Source organism: Merops nubicus, unplaced genomic scaffold (genome assembly GCF_000691845.1).
Source record: "Merops nubicus isolate BGI_N331 unplaced genomic scaffold, ASM69184v1 scaffold37135, whole genome shotgun sequence".
Taxonomy (NCBI): Eukaryota; Metazoa; Chordata; class Aves; order Coraciiformes; family Meropidae; genus Merops; species Merops nubicus.
In genome coordinates this window covers 20,924-40,141 of record NW_008608254.1, presented here as the reverse complement: position 1 = coordinate 40,141, position 19,218 = coordinate 20,924, and the positions used below count along the sequence as shown (strand labels likewise).

At 46.6% G+C, this 19,218-nt stretch overlaps 1 protein-coding gene across 1 annotated transcript in view; it reads right to left on the bottom strand.

Moving 5' to 3' along the window:
* Positions 1-19,218, bottom strand: part of BCR (breakpoint cluster region) — a gene marked incomplete at its 5' end in the record, with an annotated part of 46,762 nt that overhangs the window by 17,255 nt on the left and 10,289 nt on the right. Inside the window, 8 exons of the mRNA XM_008940217.1 lie at positions 1,357-1,525; positions 2,187-2,308; positions 11,436-11,576; positions 11,911-11,963; positions 12,886-12,946; positions 14,636-14,743; positions 18,357-18,542; positions 19,053-19,157. Coding sequence (XP_008938465.1) covers positions 1,357-1,525; positions 2,187-2,308; positions 11,436-11,576; positions 11,911-11,963; positions 12,886-12,946; positions 14,636-14,743; positions 18,357-18,542; positions 19,053-19,157 — 945 coding nt within the window. The remainder of the gene's footprint in view (positions 1-1,356; positions 1,526-2,186; positions 2,309-11,435; positions 11,577-11,910; positions 11,964-12,885; positions 12,947-14,635; positions 14,744-18,356; positions 18,543-19,052; positions 19,158-19,218) is intronic.

Genomic DNA, 19,218 nt, shown 5'->3' with positions numbered 1-19,218 from the left:
AAAGAGGGAGACAGACGACATGTGTCATTCTCCAAGGTCTGCCCCCATTAACACTGACAGACATTTTAAGATCCACAGTCCCTTCCTTCTGTGAGTAGCCAAATGGCCCCAAGGAGAAGAAATGCTGTCATCAGAATCCACAGGGCCCCCAGCTGCTCAGGAAGATGTTACCTGCAGTATCTCTACACTCATACTTGACTCTGTTCCCCAATTCCTGATGCCCCAGATGAAGGCACAGAGGTATATTGCTGCTGTCCCAGCTTCCTGTTCCAGAGGCTGAAGCAGCATCATGTCACTGGGCAGTCATAGCACTGCCAGATCCTCCACAAGTATCCTTAATTAAAAAGACTGCAAGGAACTTTTCTAGAAGCAGCCCAGAACTCTGTTGCCAAAATTCTCTCCCACTCAGCACCTACCGATCCGTTTTCAACAGAGGTCAGCTAAACCCAAGGTTTTTCTTGGACAAAATGCAGTCCCAAATGCAGCCACATGTATTGTTTGGCACTGATGCCCTGAAGTGCACATCTTAGACACCTGCACCTTGTGAGTAAGAGGTTTCCACATGGCAATTCTTCTAATATCTTACTTTTTCCAGGGAGCTCTCTCTGAAAGCCAGCCAGGGCAGAGGCAGAAGCATGTTCTTTGGAAGTGTGGGGGACAGTCTTCTCATGGTAAAAGCAGCATTATTCATATCCTGTCCCACATGCCAGCAGGCTTTCAGTTTTCAAACTCTTATTTCCCTTTTGGTTTCCAGGAAGTTTGGAGTCTAACACCTCTGAGAAAGCATGTCTTGCAAGCAAAGAGAAGCCTGGGCCAGAGACACTGTATCTGTGTCAGACCGTCCAGTCAACATAATTGATGTTTTACATATATTTGCTGGTGGTTTTGACACTGGTGAAGTCAGAAAAAGCATAACTGGGCCTGCAGAATAATTATGTAGCTTCTGACCAAAGCACTTGCAGGATATTTCACAGAAATCAGCTTGCCATACTCCCAGTCCTTCTCATGTCCACATCATAAGATCCCCACCCTCCACAGGGATGCTCAGGGATAGCAGTCACAGGCATTTTGTGGCAATTAGAGGAATACTGGGTACAACAACAGGGTCTTTTTTTTTTTTTTTCTGTCTCCTCACAGGACACCTTCATTCAAGCTGTGCACTAGGATGAGCAACAATGGGCTGCAGAGCATCTGGATACCCTTGATAACCAAGCTGCACCACAAGCCTCTGCTGAACAACCTGGTTTACCCTGACTCCCCATGTTGTGTGGCTCTGGGAATGCTGCTCCTATCAGCACCTCATCTCAGCAGGGACGCCGAGTCTGGACTTGGCATGAAGTGCTCAACCCCTTTTACCTTCTCACGCTGGATGTCATTCTTGATCTGAGATATCTTGATCTTCATAGCATCCAGTTCCTCATCAGGTACCAGTGGGATATTGGGCACTGCCTCAGACTCATCCACCATTTGGAAACTAAGGTCAGTGAGTGGGATGTACCATTTGCAGTCATATTGCTGGCTTTTGCTGAAAGACAGAAGGTCCAAACCTTTTATGATTTCCAGTGTTTGGCAACACCCACTCTCCCTTCCCACAAGTCATTCCTCACTATAGCCTGTAAGACAGAAATGGGCATAACTTCACTGTGACTCCCATGTGGAAAAACTCCCATAAAGGGCTACTTTCCAGCAGGAAAGCCTAGAAGGGCCAATGGCCAGTACAGCACATAACAAGGTAACTTCTTTTGTTACCTAGTTCTTTTCATCCTAAGAAACCACAACAACCTTTTGCAAACCCTTTCAGTCCTGCATGCTCTCCCTTTGAAGTCATGCCTCTAACCTGGCTACTACTTACAATCTAAACCCAGGTCACCCCTGCCTGAGCTAGGAGGGCCAGCTAGGGCAGGTGAGTCAATACGTATAAACCTCTGTGTAATCCAACCAGAGTGGGAAACTACAGCTTGTAACTGCCACTCTCCAGTGATTTCACCAGGATAACCAGTTCACTTTTTTATCTGGGTCTCCTATAGTAGACATCACTACCCTTCTGATCATCAATGTCTAACAACATCTTGTGAATTATGGTTACCCAGGTCTGGGGTATTCATGTTCGACTAAAATCGCTGGCTAAACACAGGATTCTGCTGAAGCTGAAGTACAAAGCAACTAGCCCAGAAGGAAAACCTCACCCTCCAATCTGCTTCTTGAGCTTGGCACACAGGAACAGATCAGTAAAAAGAAAGACATGACGCAGCTTGCGAGCCCCCTCCACCAGCTCCACCATGAAACTGTCCTTCAGCAGCTGCCGGTGCTGGTGGGGAAAAACAGAAAATATGTTTTAGTTAGTGTAAAACAAGCCCCGGATTTGGCACATGGGCAACACATTTCTTAGATGTGACTCCCACCCAAGCCAACTCAGTGAATTAGTCTAATCCAGAAAAAATAATAAGTTTTTTAGATGTCCCTTGCTGAAAGCTCTCCTTGCTGCTGCTGCCCTCTCTCCCAGAGGCAGAAATGGCCACACATCTTCTTTAGCTGCTTCGGGGTCAGACTTCAGGCTTCTCTCCGTCTCCCGTTCCTGAGTCTAAGTGTAAATTTATTGTGAGTCACTGCCCAGCTCCTGCGTTCCCAAGGGCCAGCATCAATGACAGTACAGCACGCCTCGCACACCAGCAGAGAGCAGCAAACACCACTTTTCTCAGGAGTCACTTGGCCAGCCTCTCAACTCTGCTTCAGCTACCCCAGCAGGAGGAAGAGAAGCCAACACCTCCACCAGCACCTCCACTCCCCACTCACAACAGTAGTTTGTCAGCGTTAACAGCTGAATGCCATTGCTGCTTCTCTACTACAAGGGTTGTTAAGGGATAGTTCCTGAACAAAACATGTATCTAGCAAACCTCTCAGAAGTCTCTTACCAGCTTGTGTTTACACAGGACCATCTGGATATGCCCCCACCCCATGCCCATTGAGATCTCTGTTACATATCACATAAACATTCTCCAAACCTGGAAGATGCAAAGAAGCTTCATAACCCAAACGCCTTTATTCCTGTTTCTAGATCCAGGGAGCTTTACAACCTCCTAAATAGGAGGCTCACATTGGTAGGCAGAGCATCACTTTCCTAATTCCCTTATGGGGACTCTGTAGCTGACAGACAAAGGGCTGGAGCACTGCTGCTGAGTGGGCTGTTACCAGGGACCAAGCCAGGAGTTTTAAGCCCTGCTCAACACTCAGGCCCTCTGCTCTTGAGTGCACATCTGGAATAGATATCTCTTACTGATTTTCAAACAGGGGTATTCAGGGGTCGGGGTATTCAGCCTTGGGCAAATTTTATCCCCATCAATATTTGTAACTGTCAGTGTTGCCTTGCTTCCCAGTACAAGCAGGAGCCATCAGCTGCTCCACACAGGTATGCTAAGATACTTTCGCCTGTCCCATACCATTCCCTTGCTATTCCAGCTAAGAGGATGCTCCCCTGACACCAATGAGCATCACACTACACACCATGTGTGCCTAGAAAGCTCTGTGGCTGGGGACAGCAGATCTGTTACTGCTGTCCATCTCTAACCACCACCTCCCTCTGCTGCTCACTGTCAGTCTGCTCCAGCCCCACGCTGGGACAGGCAGACAGGAAGCCCATCCACTTCCAAGAGTACCTCAGCCACACTGCAGCACGCAACAGGCAAGCGGTTAACCTGAGCATTAGGACACCCAAACCAGAACTGATGCCTCTGCTTCTCAGGTTATGCCCCTTGGGTTTTGGTTGCTGCGTGACTTAACAAGCCCTGAACACATTTACTGCAGAGGGTGTGGGAGTGCAAACCCCCACACTGCCTCTCCTTACGCCTACCATGCTTCCCATCTTGGCTTTCTGAAATGAAAACAAACCACATCAGTCCTGAGCCCAGCAGGCACCATGGCAAGGAACACAAGGCAGAGAAATGCCCTTGCAGACATAATTCTCGCTTCCACACTCTGTCCTACAGCACCCTAAACTTCCTGACACAGACTGCATTTTCCTGTCTGCAGCTGCACGAGCACCACAGCTAGCTGTTAAAGCACAGAGAGCACTGTCAGCGTCTCATCTTGGTGCTGCCTTCCATTACACAAAGATCCTGGAAGTCCGTGAGCAGCAGCAGAAGCTGAACCTTTTCCATAGTGCCAGGAAGCGAGGCTGCTCCCTAGCAGACTGTTGCACCATCTCTGGGCAGAAGTCTGTGGAGATCTTGCACCCAGCAGTGATTCAGGCTCAGAAAGGCCTGTGCATATGTTAATGTTTATTTTTAGGTGGGCGTGATCCTCCTGGCTTCTCCTCGGTGGTTTTGGAGAGCACCTGCCTGCATTAATGTCTCCACTGCTGATGCGCATTTGGGCACGACTCCCCCTCCTGCCTGGTGAACAAACCCCAGGTAGGAAACTGAAAACACTGAGCTTTGGAAATAAAGAAAGAAACAGCAGGTGGTGCGTAGTCAGTAGCAAAACCCCTCTCCATAGCTGGAAAGAATTTCATTTGGGAGCAATAACAAAGCACAGAAAGATATCTTCTAGGCAAGCCAAACCCCTGATCTCAGGTTTCTAGATCTGATGCATATTAATTACGCTGCAAATCAATTCAGCTTCTCCAGGGCAATGAGAATAGCTGCTTGTTGCCAGCTCAACCTCTGCTCATTGTTTGTAGGTGTAAAGATGTTCTCACAGCTCACTCATCTCTGCTACCCAGCAGGATGTGGCACTGCCCCTTCCCTACCTCGCAGGGACAAGGCACAGTCCTGACCCAGCCTTTTGTCCCCCTCTGCCAGACTCCAGCAGTGTCAGCCAAGACTCTGGCCCAGCACCCTGATGATAGTTCTGAGCTGAAAAATACCTCCCCCCTTGTCCAGGGCGTATACTCAGCACCTCAACCTGGGAAGAGGTCTCTGGTGGCAGAGACAGGCCAACAACATGGGCAGCAATGTGTCTCTTCACTGCCAATGGAGGAGAGAGGCCCATGAGAGCTTCTGGAGGACTGTGAAGGACTACTGCTCAGCCTTGGATCAGCCCCCCGCTTCTGGCATGAATCCAGGACCATCATCTAGAGCAGAGCATTCTGAAGACAAGCGTGTCCTCAAGCAAAGGTGAAGCCCACACTGAGGCACAAATATTTGGAAATCCTTGTGTCCGGCCTCCACAAAGTAAGAAAAGAAGACCCCATCAGTATTCCTTGCAGCAAGGCTACAGACCTCCCCACATGGCCTGCCAAGTCCCAACAGGCCACCCATCCTTCTGCCTCCTGAAGTTGCACCCAACCTGCTGCTGCACAGTCCTTGGCTATCACCACCCAAGCAGACTTCCTCCAAGCAGCCATGCTCTCTGTGCCACATCTCCCCAAAAACCAAGCATAAAGCTCAGCCATACATTGCCAAAACAGGAGTGAGACTCAACAGCTTTCATACTTCCCATCTGGGACCGAGGCACCACTCATTCACACAGTTTGTTTTGGCTAGCACTCCTGGGTACAAAATACCCTGACTGACATGAGACACCACTACCACGAGGCAGCAAAAAGTCTTTGGCAGCAGGATCTCCCAGAAAGGGCTGGGTGGGAAAAACACAAGGCTGTATTTCCTAAGTTTGAGTGGAACAGAAGTAAAGAGGTAAAAGGGATGCATTCCAGTTGGCCACGCAGAGAAAAAGATTGAGCTTCCCAGACCTTTCATTCTTCATATCTTCTCACTCATGAGCTAGTTGAGAAAGTCTCCTTTCAGTAAGCAGGGGTAAACTGCCACAAAAGCAACCAAGTATCTGGGGGGGAGAGGACAGGAGAAGACATTCATGAATCAAGTCAGGAAATCTCTCCTCACTGGGGTTTGGAGTTTGATATCTAACTACCAGCTTCTCTGGGAAAACAGGACTTTGGTTAGAGCTAGGCACAGCATGCATGCCCCAAGCTGCTCAGCATCAGTGAAGCAGAGGAGGAGCACTTCCAGCAAAGGGTCACATCCTCTGTTGTAAATGATTCATCGTGCCAGGAGGGTTCAGCAGGTCAGAAGGAAACAATAAAAGGATTTCCCAACTGGCTTACCAGATCCCTGCCAAACCCCACAGTGAGGGAGCCCAGGGCACCTTCCCCTTCCCGGACCTCCCGACATGAGTCAGCCCATCCTACCCCACCCCGGGGGAGCCAGCAGCCCCCTCAGACAGATGCCAGTTCCACCTCAGCTCACCTTGGGAACCAAAGCCAACTCCTCCCAGCCGGGGCCAGCAACAGCCATTCCTCTGGTGGCCGGAAACATGAGGTCTTTTGGCTGGGTGATCCTGCTGTACATGACATGCAACAGCCTACGTGTGGGAAACCATCCCTCTACCTTGTTTCCAAACTAACTCTTTGTCACTGGACTAAGGTTACCCGGGGCACTGAAGTTATCCTAAAATACCCTGAAATGACATACGGACTACAGAAACACCAAATAACCATCCAAGAAAACATAAGCTCCAGATCAGAGTGGCAGTACAGTGGCAAAATGACCCCCTTTCTTCCACAGGTAGCCCCGAGACTGTCAGGTGCCCAGCACAGGGGCTCAGTTCAGCTACAGAAAGATGCTCCAGGCGGCCTGGGGAAAAACTTCCTATTTTGTATCATAATAGAGTGAATTAGGATCATTAATGTCTCAGACAGGGCCTGGGCTGACCGTTATATTCACGAGCTCTTGCAAAGCTCCTGTACTGGTGCAGTATGACTCCCAAGTCTCCCTTCTAGGCCCTGCTTTCCTCTGCATTTCTTCACCTGCTTCCTCTCCCACCCACCTCAGTGCTCTGGACCAAAGAACCCTCCCTGTACATCTTTCAGTGTCAGCAAGCACCTCCCCCTACTCTGCTATCAACCTCATGACTACCTGTGTGCTCATCTAGCCATCCTACAGTGTTTTTGTGCTGTTTGCATAGGACACATCCTGCTGCTGTCAAGTACTGTTTAACTCCAGGAAGCGTGGCAGAAGACCAGCTTGTCTGAGACACGTGACAAAAGGTGGCATTTAGAAGTCCACTCATGCAGAAGCACAGCTGTACAGAAGGCCATCTCCTCACTCGTGTGCCGAGGGAAGAGCTGATCCCAAGTGGTGGTGACAGCAGAGGCCTTTGCATGGGGGAGGGCCCCGGGGCCTGGGACACGTGTGCTGCAGGAGGAGGAGGGGACAAGCAGGAGATGGATATTGGCACATGTCAGTGAGGAAGAGGTGGTCTGGCTTTCTGCAGAGCGTAGGAAGAAAATGATTCCTTGTGTGTGCGTGTGTCTGCATGTGTTGCAATACCAGCACTGCAGAATAAAGGGATGCTCTGCCCAGGGAGCTAAGCTGCCTGCTCTTTGAGCATTTTAATAGCCTTTCTTTTTTCTTCCCAAAGCTCCTGTCACCAGAAGCAATCTGACTCCAGCTGTAAAACAGAGTATGAGGTATCCAAGATCATTTTTGAGTGCTCTATTGCCAACATCTGCCCAAGGCCTCCAGAAGCAGTAGGCACCAGGCCTCAAGCTGTGCCTGGCTGCCCATGTCTGTGCTTAGCTCCCAGCTTTTCAAAGGCTTTAGTTTGCACTTCTGCTCCCTTGCAGATGTCCTTTGCCCTCTCCCTTCCCTAGCACGCTTGGTCTCTACCAAGTTCAGTGGGAGCCTAAGGCAATGATAGCCAGTCTGCAGTTTAAAACCACACTTAGAAACACAGCAGAGCTGCCAAGCAGCCTCTTCACTCCAGAACAACAGCAAAGGTGCACAGCACCATAATCTGATCCAGCATGTGATCCAGTGGGCTTCATCCCAGAAGGAACAGCATGTCAACCCCCTTGTGCCTGGACTGGTGCTGGTAAGACCAGACACTAAGCCACTCAGCCAGTGGAGTGACCCAAAACTTAAAAAGGCTTCATTTTTAGGCAGCTCTGTTCCTCCATGTAACTGTGTCAACACCTCAGAGAGGGTGGGATCATGTGGCCAGGGGCAAGCAGAAATGGCAGCCACCACCACTCAGGTTGGTCTGAACTGCCCTGAGACAACATCACACAAAGAACATTAGACAAGCAGCAGTCAGGAAAGGAACCACCATCCCCCAAATGAACTCTGCAATTTTTTGTAGTTTCATTAACTCCTGCTGTACAAGAACGGGCTGAATTAACTGGAAACATAAGCCTTTACTTCTGGCAGGGAAAGGTGACACAAGCTCTACGGCCATTCGCATCCAGGCTTAGCTGAAAAAAAAACATGCAGTCCACACAGCTGCTCTGTTAGTAAGACCAGATAGGTTATTACACCCTTCCTTCTGGCACATTATGGTGGCACATCCTTCAACTCAAAGCATTTGTCTTCCTGCCTCCCCGAGGGACCTCCCCCAGTAGAAACTTAAACAGGTTCCCTATTTAAGCCAAGAGGACAGTGACAAAGCAGAATCAGCAGCAAGCAAGTAGGATGCCTGCTCCATGGCCCTACACCACATTCTCCACCACTTGCATTCCAAGTCAGAAGATGCAGTACTACTCAGACCCCCCTTTCTGTCCATGCATTTGTTAGGTTATTTACAGGGTTGGCAAAGTGGATACCTGCAGATAATTAATTTTAAAAAAGTAAACCTGCAACAGTAGAAATATAGGAAGAAAAGGAGGGAGCAAAAGACTGCAGCAGCTGAGGCTGAATGGAAACAGATCCACCATGCCCCTGGATGGCCAGGCTGGGGCTGGGGCTATCCTGGCTCCTCCAGACCACAGCCCTCAGCAAAGCACAAAGCAGAGAACCTGAGCTACAATCAGCCAGGCAGGCAGCCAGGACCAAACTGTGTGTTTGTAGGCTTAACCCACCACTACTGCCTTCCCTGTTGTGCCCTTTCTGTCCCCTTGGTGAATAGTTTTACCCCCTTTGTTCCCATCTCCTTCCACTACCTGAAATACTCAGTCAGTCCAGCAAATTAAATCGAGTCCACGCTTCATAGAAACCTTTCAGTTTATATGCATAAACCTAGAATTAGAAATAAGCCTATGGAGTCAAGCAGAACCAGGGGGCCAGTGTGCCAGCAGGCAGGTAGGTGCTCATGGAGCAAGAAATCACCTTTTGCAGGAGGGAAGAATACTGTGCTGATGAGCCTGTACTCTCTCCTGACCTGCACTCCTCTCCTTAGCAGCCTGTCACTAGGGAGATTAACAACTGGCTCCTTTCCCCAGTTCAAAGCAATCCTGAAAAAAAAGAGCTGGAGCAAGAGGTTGGCAAAGGAGATTTGACTCCTCCCCGTGACACACTCAAAGGGGAAAAAATATTCCACATAAAAGGCAAGGACTGGGAAAAAAAGATAACTGAGATCAGTACCTAAGCAATACAAGAGGGGAAAGGGCTGTTTTCCCTCCTTCCTTTCCACCAAGGAAATTTCAATAGGAGGAAGACAAATAATGAAAAAAAACATCAAAGTAAGCTAGTAATTCATTAAAATAAAAAATGCATTATGCATTGAGAGCAGTCAATTAGGAGATGCAAACTGCATGCTGCCCTGTCACCCTAGGGGAAGCACGAGCAAGACAAGTGGGAGGAAAGGATAAGAAGAAGGGGAAAGATTTACAGGCATAAACAAAACCCAGCCATGACCCCAAGCTGAGCAGCTTGTAGGAAGGAGCAGCCATCACTAACCCACACAGAGCAGACTCGTGTCCCTGGATGACTATGCAGAGTGTGAACACACTTATTCTCTAGACACAGAGTGGTGTCAACTGGGGGTTTACCACTTTGAAAAAGTGGGATACCGGTGGCAAATGACTAAATAAATTATCCACCATCAGATTCCCAGAGTGGAAGGCAAACTCTGGGAAGCAACGGAAGCTCTTCTTCCTGAGATTTCTTCCTTTTCTCTCCTGGGCTCAGTGCAAGCTGTGTGAGAGCACGAAGGGTTCCCAGTCCCCTCCTGCACACCCACAGCCCTCTCCTTGGGCACGTCCCCTTCTTTGCCTCCCCACATCATACACGGAGTCAGTGCAGGACCGGTAAGAGCATGAGCAGGTCTGCTGAGCCCAATCCTGACAAGCCTCCCCTTTCTGCTTTCCAAGACCTGCCAAATACACCACTCCAACAAGAGATCACCAGGATCATCCTCCTGAGCCTGCCCCTCTGCCTGGGCTCTGACACCTCATTAGGATTCTCCATGACCCCTTTCAAAGCCTGCATCCCTCATTGAGATGCTGACATACAACCAGAGAACACAAAACGTTCCCTCCCCTGTGAGGGGGCATTCTAGCCTGTGATTTCTGCTACAACTCAATCAGCATCCACTTTAATGAGGCCATCTACTATCAGTGAGGCCCTGGTGACTGATGTCTGAGCTTCTGCCTCAGCCTCCAATTGCTCAGCCCCTCCTCCTCTTTTCTCAGCTGCAGACTCTCCTCAGTTGACAAAATGAGACAATGAGCAAGACTTGCAGGACAAAGAGCAACAAATTCTCCGTACCGCAGCTTCTAGCAAATTTTTATCAGCTGAAAATGAGTTAAACAGCTAAAAGCAAGCATGTTTAGGTGACAAGATGTAGGAATACATCATGAAGGTTCATAGTATCTTAACAATCGCCTGGGCTCTGCAAAAGATATTTTTGTTCAGGGTAATTTGGGTCACTCTGGATCAGCCAGTGTCTCTGGCATGCTGCCACAATTCCTCTTACACATGTACTACCTGAGCTGCACCTCTCTTTTGTCCCATCTCCTACACCCTTCTCTCTCTTGATACTTCTGTCAGTCCTGGCCTTTCCTCATCAGGAAAGACTGAGTTGCATTCTAATGAAATTACAAGACAGATGAATCAAGCCCATTGAGGCATGCAGGACTTGTCCACTGTGTAGCTCTCTGCTCTCCTTGCACAACATTGTATGCAGGTAAAGCAACTGCACATCTGAGAACTTTCTGGGTGTAGTCCAGCTCCTATCAAAGCTGAGAAGATTTCTATTACACTGTTAGGAGTCAATCATCTCCCTTAGCTTTCCCAACCCATTCCCATTTGCTTTGCTTCCTAGACCCATTTACAACGTTCTTCTTTAGGAATGAGGATGAGAAAAAATTAGTTTTATGGTGAGAATGAAGATTCTAGAAAACAGCTTTTCCTAATTTATGATCTCTGATGTTTCTTCACTTTTTTTCTCCTTCCAGGCTTCCTGTTTGGTTTCAGTTTGCAGGTAGGATACAAAATCATTTAGTATGTAGCAATATACATCACGGAAATGATATATGACAAATTATTATAACAATGCTAAGGACAAAACTCTAATCATACTTCTTCTCTGGGTTTCCAAAGAGAAAACAGGGAGAAGCTGTACCACGTCCTTTAGAGAACAAGGACACTGCATAAGCTGTTTCTTAGCAACAAACGAATTAATAGCGTAACTTCGTAGTCTGCTCTACAGAAAAGGCACAACCAGTATTTAGAAGCTGAGAAAATAATGAAAGCAGGAAGACTCACCTCCCCCTTCTTTACAGTCATCGACTGCCTACGAGGAGTGATCTCTTCATTGATGCTGGAGAGGAAGTTCTGCGAGATCCGCAGAGCATCCTGCAGGAGTGGATGATCAGGGTGGCTCACTGGAGTGTGCTTGAGCAAATCCTGATGCCAGGAACACAAAGGAGAGAATCATGAGCAGCCCTAGAAAGCAGAAGGGTCTGCACGCTCCTAACTAGAGCTGTAGGACAAGATGCTCCAGCTACTTAATATAGACTAGAGCAAGGGTTTATCTCTAGAGGAGAAGGATAATACTCTACACTTCTCAGTAACACCACTGAAGAGGTAGCAGGGTCCCACTATGGACTCCCTCCCCTTGGTGTAAAGGGAAGGGGCTCTTAGGCAACAAAACAGGTTTATTTTTGCATTCCTGCAATTCCATAGAAAATTTGAAGGGCAAAGGAGCCTAAAGTTTGAAAACTACTCTTCAGATACTTACATGCAGGACAAGTGTGCTGCGAGTCACTCGATCCACTGGCTTGTATAATAGAGCTGTGAAAAAAAAAAGCATCAGGAACATAAAGAGGTATCTAAATACAGCCCTTATAGAGCAACTTGTCCAATGCAACTGAATGTACAGGTTTATTAAACAACAGGTTTATTAACCGATGCGCTACTGGAAAATTCCCTTCTCTGAGGTTAATGTACTGCACAGCCAATTAACACACATGAACACAGACAGCAGATATAAACACGCTCCACAAGAAACAGATGCCCGCTTGTGAGCACACCTTGCCAGGAGTGGATGAGGAGCACACAAGGTACACAGAACAACTGCGTGCAGCATGGCACATTTCTGACAATTCCCTGGTAACCTGCCTGGTCCCACAGGTCAGAATTTGGCCTTGTACTCTTAAAGTTGCCAAGGAGGTCCCTGCAAGGTTGGCAGCACATCCCTCCCTTCTGGAGTTCAGCATGACATGTTGAGTGCTGCCAAATCCAGATAACAGGCCAGAACATGAAGGGACTGGCTTTTATATTAGCAAGTATGGAAGCTTCTTATAACATGGGTTGTCTTCTACTTGTGTGCACAGAGACAAGCACCATGGAACCTGACCGTGACCAGGCTCCCTAGATGTTACCACGGTGCAAACACTATATGACAATAACTGCTAAGATTGTGTTTGTGCTATCACTGGGTAGCAGATGTTCTCTTAAAATCCCACCAGTCCTTTGGTCAGCCAGGTTTTGCCCAAAAGGGACTGATGAGGTTTTAAACTAGGCAGGGGATTCCCCATGCATGCATGCATCTTACTCTGCATGAGCTCTGCTGCTTAGCAAAAGGAAACTGATTTCCCAGGTAGAGCCAGCAGAGACTCTACAACCTTTTACAGAGAAAACGAGAGTGGAGGTTTGGCACACAGGCTCCACACAGTCCTGACAAACCACAGTCTCCTTTGCATGGATCACTCACTTTCCAAGGAATTTTTCGTCGTCTGATCTTTAGATTCCTTTGTGCTTCTAGCCTTTAGATTCTAAAAGAAAAAGAAAACCCACGTAGCAGATGGTCAATCACCTTGAAATATCACATGGGAATGTAAGAGACTAACTGCTCCTCCAAGAGAGGACCAAAGTGTGAGTCCTATCACAGTTCATGTCAGTGAAGGAAAGATGTTCCTTCCTTCTTGGTAAAGCCACCACTGCCATGCCATCGGCACCCACACATCTCAAATATTAAGCAATTTTCTTAGCAGTGCGTGCCAATAGAGATGCAGCAAAGCAGGGAACCACCTACAACGACAGAGATGGTGGAGTTTCTAAATCACCTGCAAGGGAAAGATGTGTCCATAAGGATGCAGCTGTTGTCACAGCATGTGTATACCACTAATAAAGTAATAGGATTGGAATTCAGTACCCTCAGGCCCTCTTTTGTGGCAGAAAAAGAACAATGCCTGTGACTCTTCTCTTTACACATTGTCCACAAAGCTTCAATGTGCTGAGCTCTGAAGTCCTCACCAGGACACAAACGCAAAAGTATCGTCGCCATCATTCCAAAGAGAGTAGATGCTGGCATGACTTCAAATTACCCTTCAGAAAACAGCAAAACTGAGGGATCACGTCTGCACAGAGCCCAGGGCCTTGGGGCCTTCATCTCCATCTTGTCTTCTCGGGACTACTGTAATACTATCTATACGTATTACTGTTATTACATAGGAAAGTCCATGAAATGCATTTTAGCAGTGAAAGAAAAGTAAGCACAGGGGAAGCTACTTTGCTAATGAGCTGACACCATCAGCAGTAGTCAGGCAAAGGACCAAAACCTGATGGAAATCCTTAAGAAAGAGCAGAAGATGCGTCCGCTCTGAGGAGTAGTACAACAGGTCCCAAAAGGCAACTCTTCCTTCCCTCATTACACAGAGAGAACATGTTTTAGTTTACCTCTTCATCATAGAAATCTAAAAGGCCATGTTATATGGAATGTACTTGGGAGTTTTTTCAGAGTAATAAACTTCTCTAGTGTTATTCAGCTCTGATTATTTATGTGCTTGCTTTTGGGGACACATGTACGAAGTCCATGTTTTCGTGGCAATTCATTTTTTCAAGATACAATCACTGCAATATAAGGAGTCAATGAGACCACGCACTGCTGGCAAAGCTGGTGGCCTGCAAAGCCTGAAAAAGTGTTTGAAATGCTTTGACACAATGTATTCCTCTTGAAGACAAGAAATCAGAGCAGCCCAATGAATAGTATTATAGATTACGGTTGACACACTAGTCTTTTTAAACAGAGAGATACCCTCTCCCCCTCTCCACGCCAGTGAAGCCTGCAATGCCACTGACAGCCATAACATAAGCCATTAAGGATGGCTTTTTACACCACAGTCAGCACCATCACTAGCAGGAGAATTATTTGAGGAATTTAAATGCAGCTTTCGTTTCTAGAAATGCACGAAGGTGGCACAGAGCTGCAAAGTTCAAAGCAATGCCAGTTTTTACAAGGTTCCCTGGGCAGGGACAGCACATAAAGGCTGTCTGTGTGATAAACACTATTATCTCAAAGTATAAATTGCTATAAGATCACTGGATGAAGCAGTGAGTTTATGGAAACTCACAACTCCTCCAGAAGTCAGGGCTGCAAAGTTACTTGGAGGACAGACAGGAGTGACATCGCAGGGTATTAGTCACATCCAGACAGTTCGTGTGCCTGAATAACATGACATTACCTCGGAGATTTCAGCAAACTGAGCATTGGCTTGGCAGCATTTCTCTGCTGTCTCCATAGCAACTTCATAGTTATCCACAAAGGCCCGGTACACTCCCAGCTGGCTGGCCTGCAGGAAGCAAACAAAATAAAATAAACACTGGGTAAGAAGACAGTTTGGAATGGCCAGCCTCAGGATCTAATGATCAGGTCATGTTCATTCACACCAAGGAATCACAGCAAGTGCTGAGCTGGCCCAGGAAGACATCTCTGACCTGTCAGCTTTGCTTAACCAGTACAGGTGCTCCCATACACCTCACTCCATCTATGCTGAACAAGTTCACTCGTGAAGGATATGGAAGCCTGCAAGAATGACACAACCTTATTATTGCCATCTATTTTTCCCTTCTGAACTGCCAGATCAGTGTCCTTTAGTATTTTAGCTCATTGATGTAACTGGAGCTGCTGGCTATTTGCCACAGATATGAATCAGACAAGCATGATTCAGTCCAACAGCACAAATATGACCCCAGTAAGCTACTTGTTGGCTTTTGCATGATGGATACACTAAATCAAACCGAGATATTAACCCACAGATGCATTAGTGAACTTCGTTACAGGGGTAGCAGAGTGCTGAAAACACAGAATAGAGATCCAGAGCACAATCTGTTTGTCAAGCAGTGACTGCAGCACTAGGTGACAGAAAATAGCAGCTTTTCCAGCAGAAGGAATATGAAATTGGCCCAGAAGAAGATGGGAGCAGGCCTCAGAGTGCAGTAATAAGCCATTATTATCACTGGTCTTAGCACTGATCTCGTTTGCTGACTTAGGAATTGCAGCCACATTCATGCCAGAGAACATAAGATCCACTTTGGATAGCTTCCAAGCTCCTCTGAATTGCAGAGCTGGTTTTGTGTTGCAGAGCTGCACAGGCTGTGCTGTAGACACCTCAGCAGCTTGTGAACATGCTTGCAAGTGCCTGGCCAGTAGTGAGCTGACAGGTGGAGTGCTGTAAAAGGCTGTTAAAGAGAAGGTTGTTACCAGAAGAGCTTGCACTTACCTTATTATTTCTGCAACTTCCCTGACACTTTTGCCCAAGACGTGCAACAGGCAGAGCAGTTAACTTTCCCACAGACAGTGCTCTTTTCCTCTCCTGCTCTCTCAAAATCATTGTGTTCCCCATTCTCTATGGAGCTTTGCGCAAGACACGATAGAAGAGAAAAAGCCACTCTCAGGAGAACATTCCCTGCACAAATTTCTTTAGCTAACAGAGGCTAAGAAACTGAGCTATTTCCTAGGGCACATTTTACTGAAAGATTAGGAACCAATTCCAACCCTCATACAACATAACATGGTTATGACTGAAGCTGAAGCAAACTGTGCTCACTTACACCAAGGATGACCTGGCCCCAGCAGCCTGGGGAGAATAAAATCTGTATTTGCTACTGAGACACAATTCTATGAAGAAGGTGCTGTCAGAATTACTGATCACAGAGATTATGACATTTGGGTTTGGATGATGCTAGCTAATATGCCAGAGCTTTTAAGTTTTTCCTCTCCTATGTGGCTCTTTCATTTCCTGCTACTCCTGAACAGTCTTTCTAAGCTTTTGTTTTCCTCCTCTAAATATGCTATCATGAAAACATCTTTTTTCATTAAAAACCTGAGCTTCCAATTCAAACTAATAATGCTCTCAGAGTTTTTGCACTTGTTTAAATTTTCTCTTTTTCAGTTAAAAAGAACACACTGAAAGTTAAACAAGCTTTGGTAGAAATAATTGGCTTTTGGTTAATTTTTTTTGCATTCCTGAAAACTATCAGTGGTATTTGCTAATATTTCTTCATTTCTAAAAACAGTTCTAAAGTGTTTCTTTTCTAGTTATAAAAATATACATACAAAATATTCACCAAAAATAAGAAGCTCATTTCACTCTCATGTACCTAGTGTCTTTTTTCTTTTTCCTTAGTTTCAACAGGAAAAAGGTGGAATAACAGTCACTGATGTTGCAAATGGATTGTACTTTGTGCCAGACCACATGAAATTCCAGAACTTCTTGCATGAACTATCTATAACTTCAATCCACGGTGCTTTGTTTTGCATGATATTCAAGAAAATTAATGTCCCCAGGGACCTCAGGATAATAACAAGGATTCCAATGTTTATCATCAGATTGCATGACAGGACCACGAGTAAACAGTCTGCTCCAGAAGATTTGATGTACATCTAGTATAGATGTCTTGCAAAGCCTGATGCTCTTGCTGTCTCTCTCTCCCATCCAGCTGCTTCCCACCGCCTGCCAAGAGTGATTAGCTTTATCTCATCCAGCAAAGAGTTTGCAATTCCCACTGACACTGTAGCAAACCACCAGAAACTGAAACTGCTAAGCTAGCTCAAAGCCTCCCGCACTAGGGCAATTTGCTCCTCTGCTTCCAATACTAATCCAACAAAATCAACAATTCTGTCACAAATGCTGAAAAATCAGGAGAATGTAAAAACAGAGTGCAGAAGGGCTGAACTCCTGCACCTGTCATCACCATCAGCAAGAAACAGTCTTAAACAAAGGCCTAAGCAGTTGTACAGTGAGTCAAAGCTTGTCAACAGCCAGCAGTGGTAATGAATATAGTCAGGTCTTCTTCAATCAGTGCTATCTTCATTGCTGCACTACACTTTCAATGCAGTTTGTGAGGCTTCCACTTTTATCAGCCTTCTGCATCTTTGCTTCAGCAACCAGCAGCAGGTGGTTTTGACTTCTAAAACCAGTTGCTCAAATCGCATACCATGAACCACCAATGCACCAGCTTGACCCCTCCTGGCTAAAACATGCTGGCAGTGAGAAGCAGATTCCATATTTCTACCTTGAGCTGCTGGCATGCATGGAAAACATCATCTTCCAGGCTCATGTCCTCCTGCTCCATAGGGGATAGGCCTGGTGCTGGGCTACACAGCTGCTAACAGCTGAGTAACCCTGGTAAAGCACACTCCCCATCTAATAAACCCCTCACCGGAATGTCACTCCTACCCTAAGAATCAGAGGCACCTCAGGAATGCAGAAATTATTTTCTTTTATAAAAAGGAAAAAGCAGCTCCTTTAATCCTTTGCTCTCTGCACATGCTAGGGGAGATGCTAAAGGGGCCAAAGGAATCTCCTAGAATGCAAACTATTTGTCATCTGGCTGAGAAACTCAGCAATTTTAATTCATCCTCAGGAATATGCTGTATGTCTTTGTCCTGTTCTGCACTCAAAGAATTTTGTTGAGGTTGCTTGGAGGTTTCTCAGCAGGTTGACTGCATCAGCACAGCAGAAAGGAGAATATCAAGGTCAGGATGGTGGTAGAACAGTAGAGCAAAAGGTCATGAGCATAAACCAGAGGAAAGCAGCACAAGATAGAGCAAAGCACCACAGAGAGAAGGAAGTATATGTGAGGGAATTCAGCAACAATGAGAAACACTTAGCTGCCATTCTCCCACCTCCTCTAAAGCAAATGGTTCAGTGACACTGCAGATACCCTGGAGATTCAATGTTTCCGTGAAAGTGTCTTTGTGTTAGCAGCATGGTTTGCTGGAGTCTTTAATTTAAGGCAATGAAACAGCCTCACTGCAGTGGCAAAGCAAGAAGCCTCTCATCTAACCCAGCTACAGGGCTTCATCCCTTCAGTCTGTGCATAGGTACCAAAGGGAATCGTGCCAGCAACTGTAAGATGAATGAGAGGTAACAGAAACTTTGGTGATGGCAGCTGACTCACCAACTTTTGGAAGAGGTCCCCTACACGTTGCTGATGACTCCACTGCTGCACTCGGGGGAAGAGTCCATCATAGAATTCTTTGTGGATCTCATAGAGCTCAGGCACTTTGAAGAATATTGTCTCAATCTGCTGACTAGTCAGCACAGGCTGAGATGTGGTGGCAGCTGCTTTCAAAGGCTTCATAGGCTGAAATAAGGAAAGAAGGAAATTGTTATCATGCAAACCATGTACGTATACAGTTGCCACACCAGAACACATCCCTCCAGAGAGTTGTTTTTCATCCTATTAATAAGTGATATTTGCATTCACACAACTCCTGAAAGCCAGACGTTAACAAGCTCTCTCATGAGCACCAGCCATCTCTGGTAGGTGGATTTTCCCAGGATATTAATGGTGTGATTAAAATCCCTGTGCACTCCATTTCCTTAATCTCTGTCCAACTGTACAGCAACGTGTCTAATAATTAGCACAGGATATGGAAGGACAGAGCTCCTGGATACTACCACACTAGTACCCTGCTTGTGCCATATCCAGACCACTCTCTAAGCCTCTCTTTCTCTCCAGAAGAAGAGTAACAGTTACCCTTTGCTCCCAGTAACTTGTAGCCCATGGTATGTGAAGCTCTGGGAAACTAGATGGAAGCAGCAGTGAAAATTCAGCTACAGTGTTTGAAATGTATCTGCCCCCAGTGCTTACCAGCAGCAGAGCCTCCAGGTGGCTCAGGTAGGTTTCCTCACTGGCTAGGATTCCTGACAGGACCCATTTTCTCATCTCCAGGCCCTTCTCCAGGTCTGGCTCACTCTACAAAGGAGCAGTTAAGGAGAAAAAAGAAAAATTAAAAATAAGAAAATAAAGAAGAAAA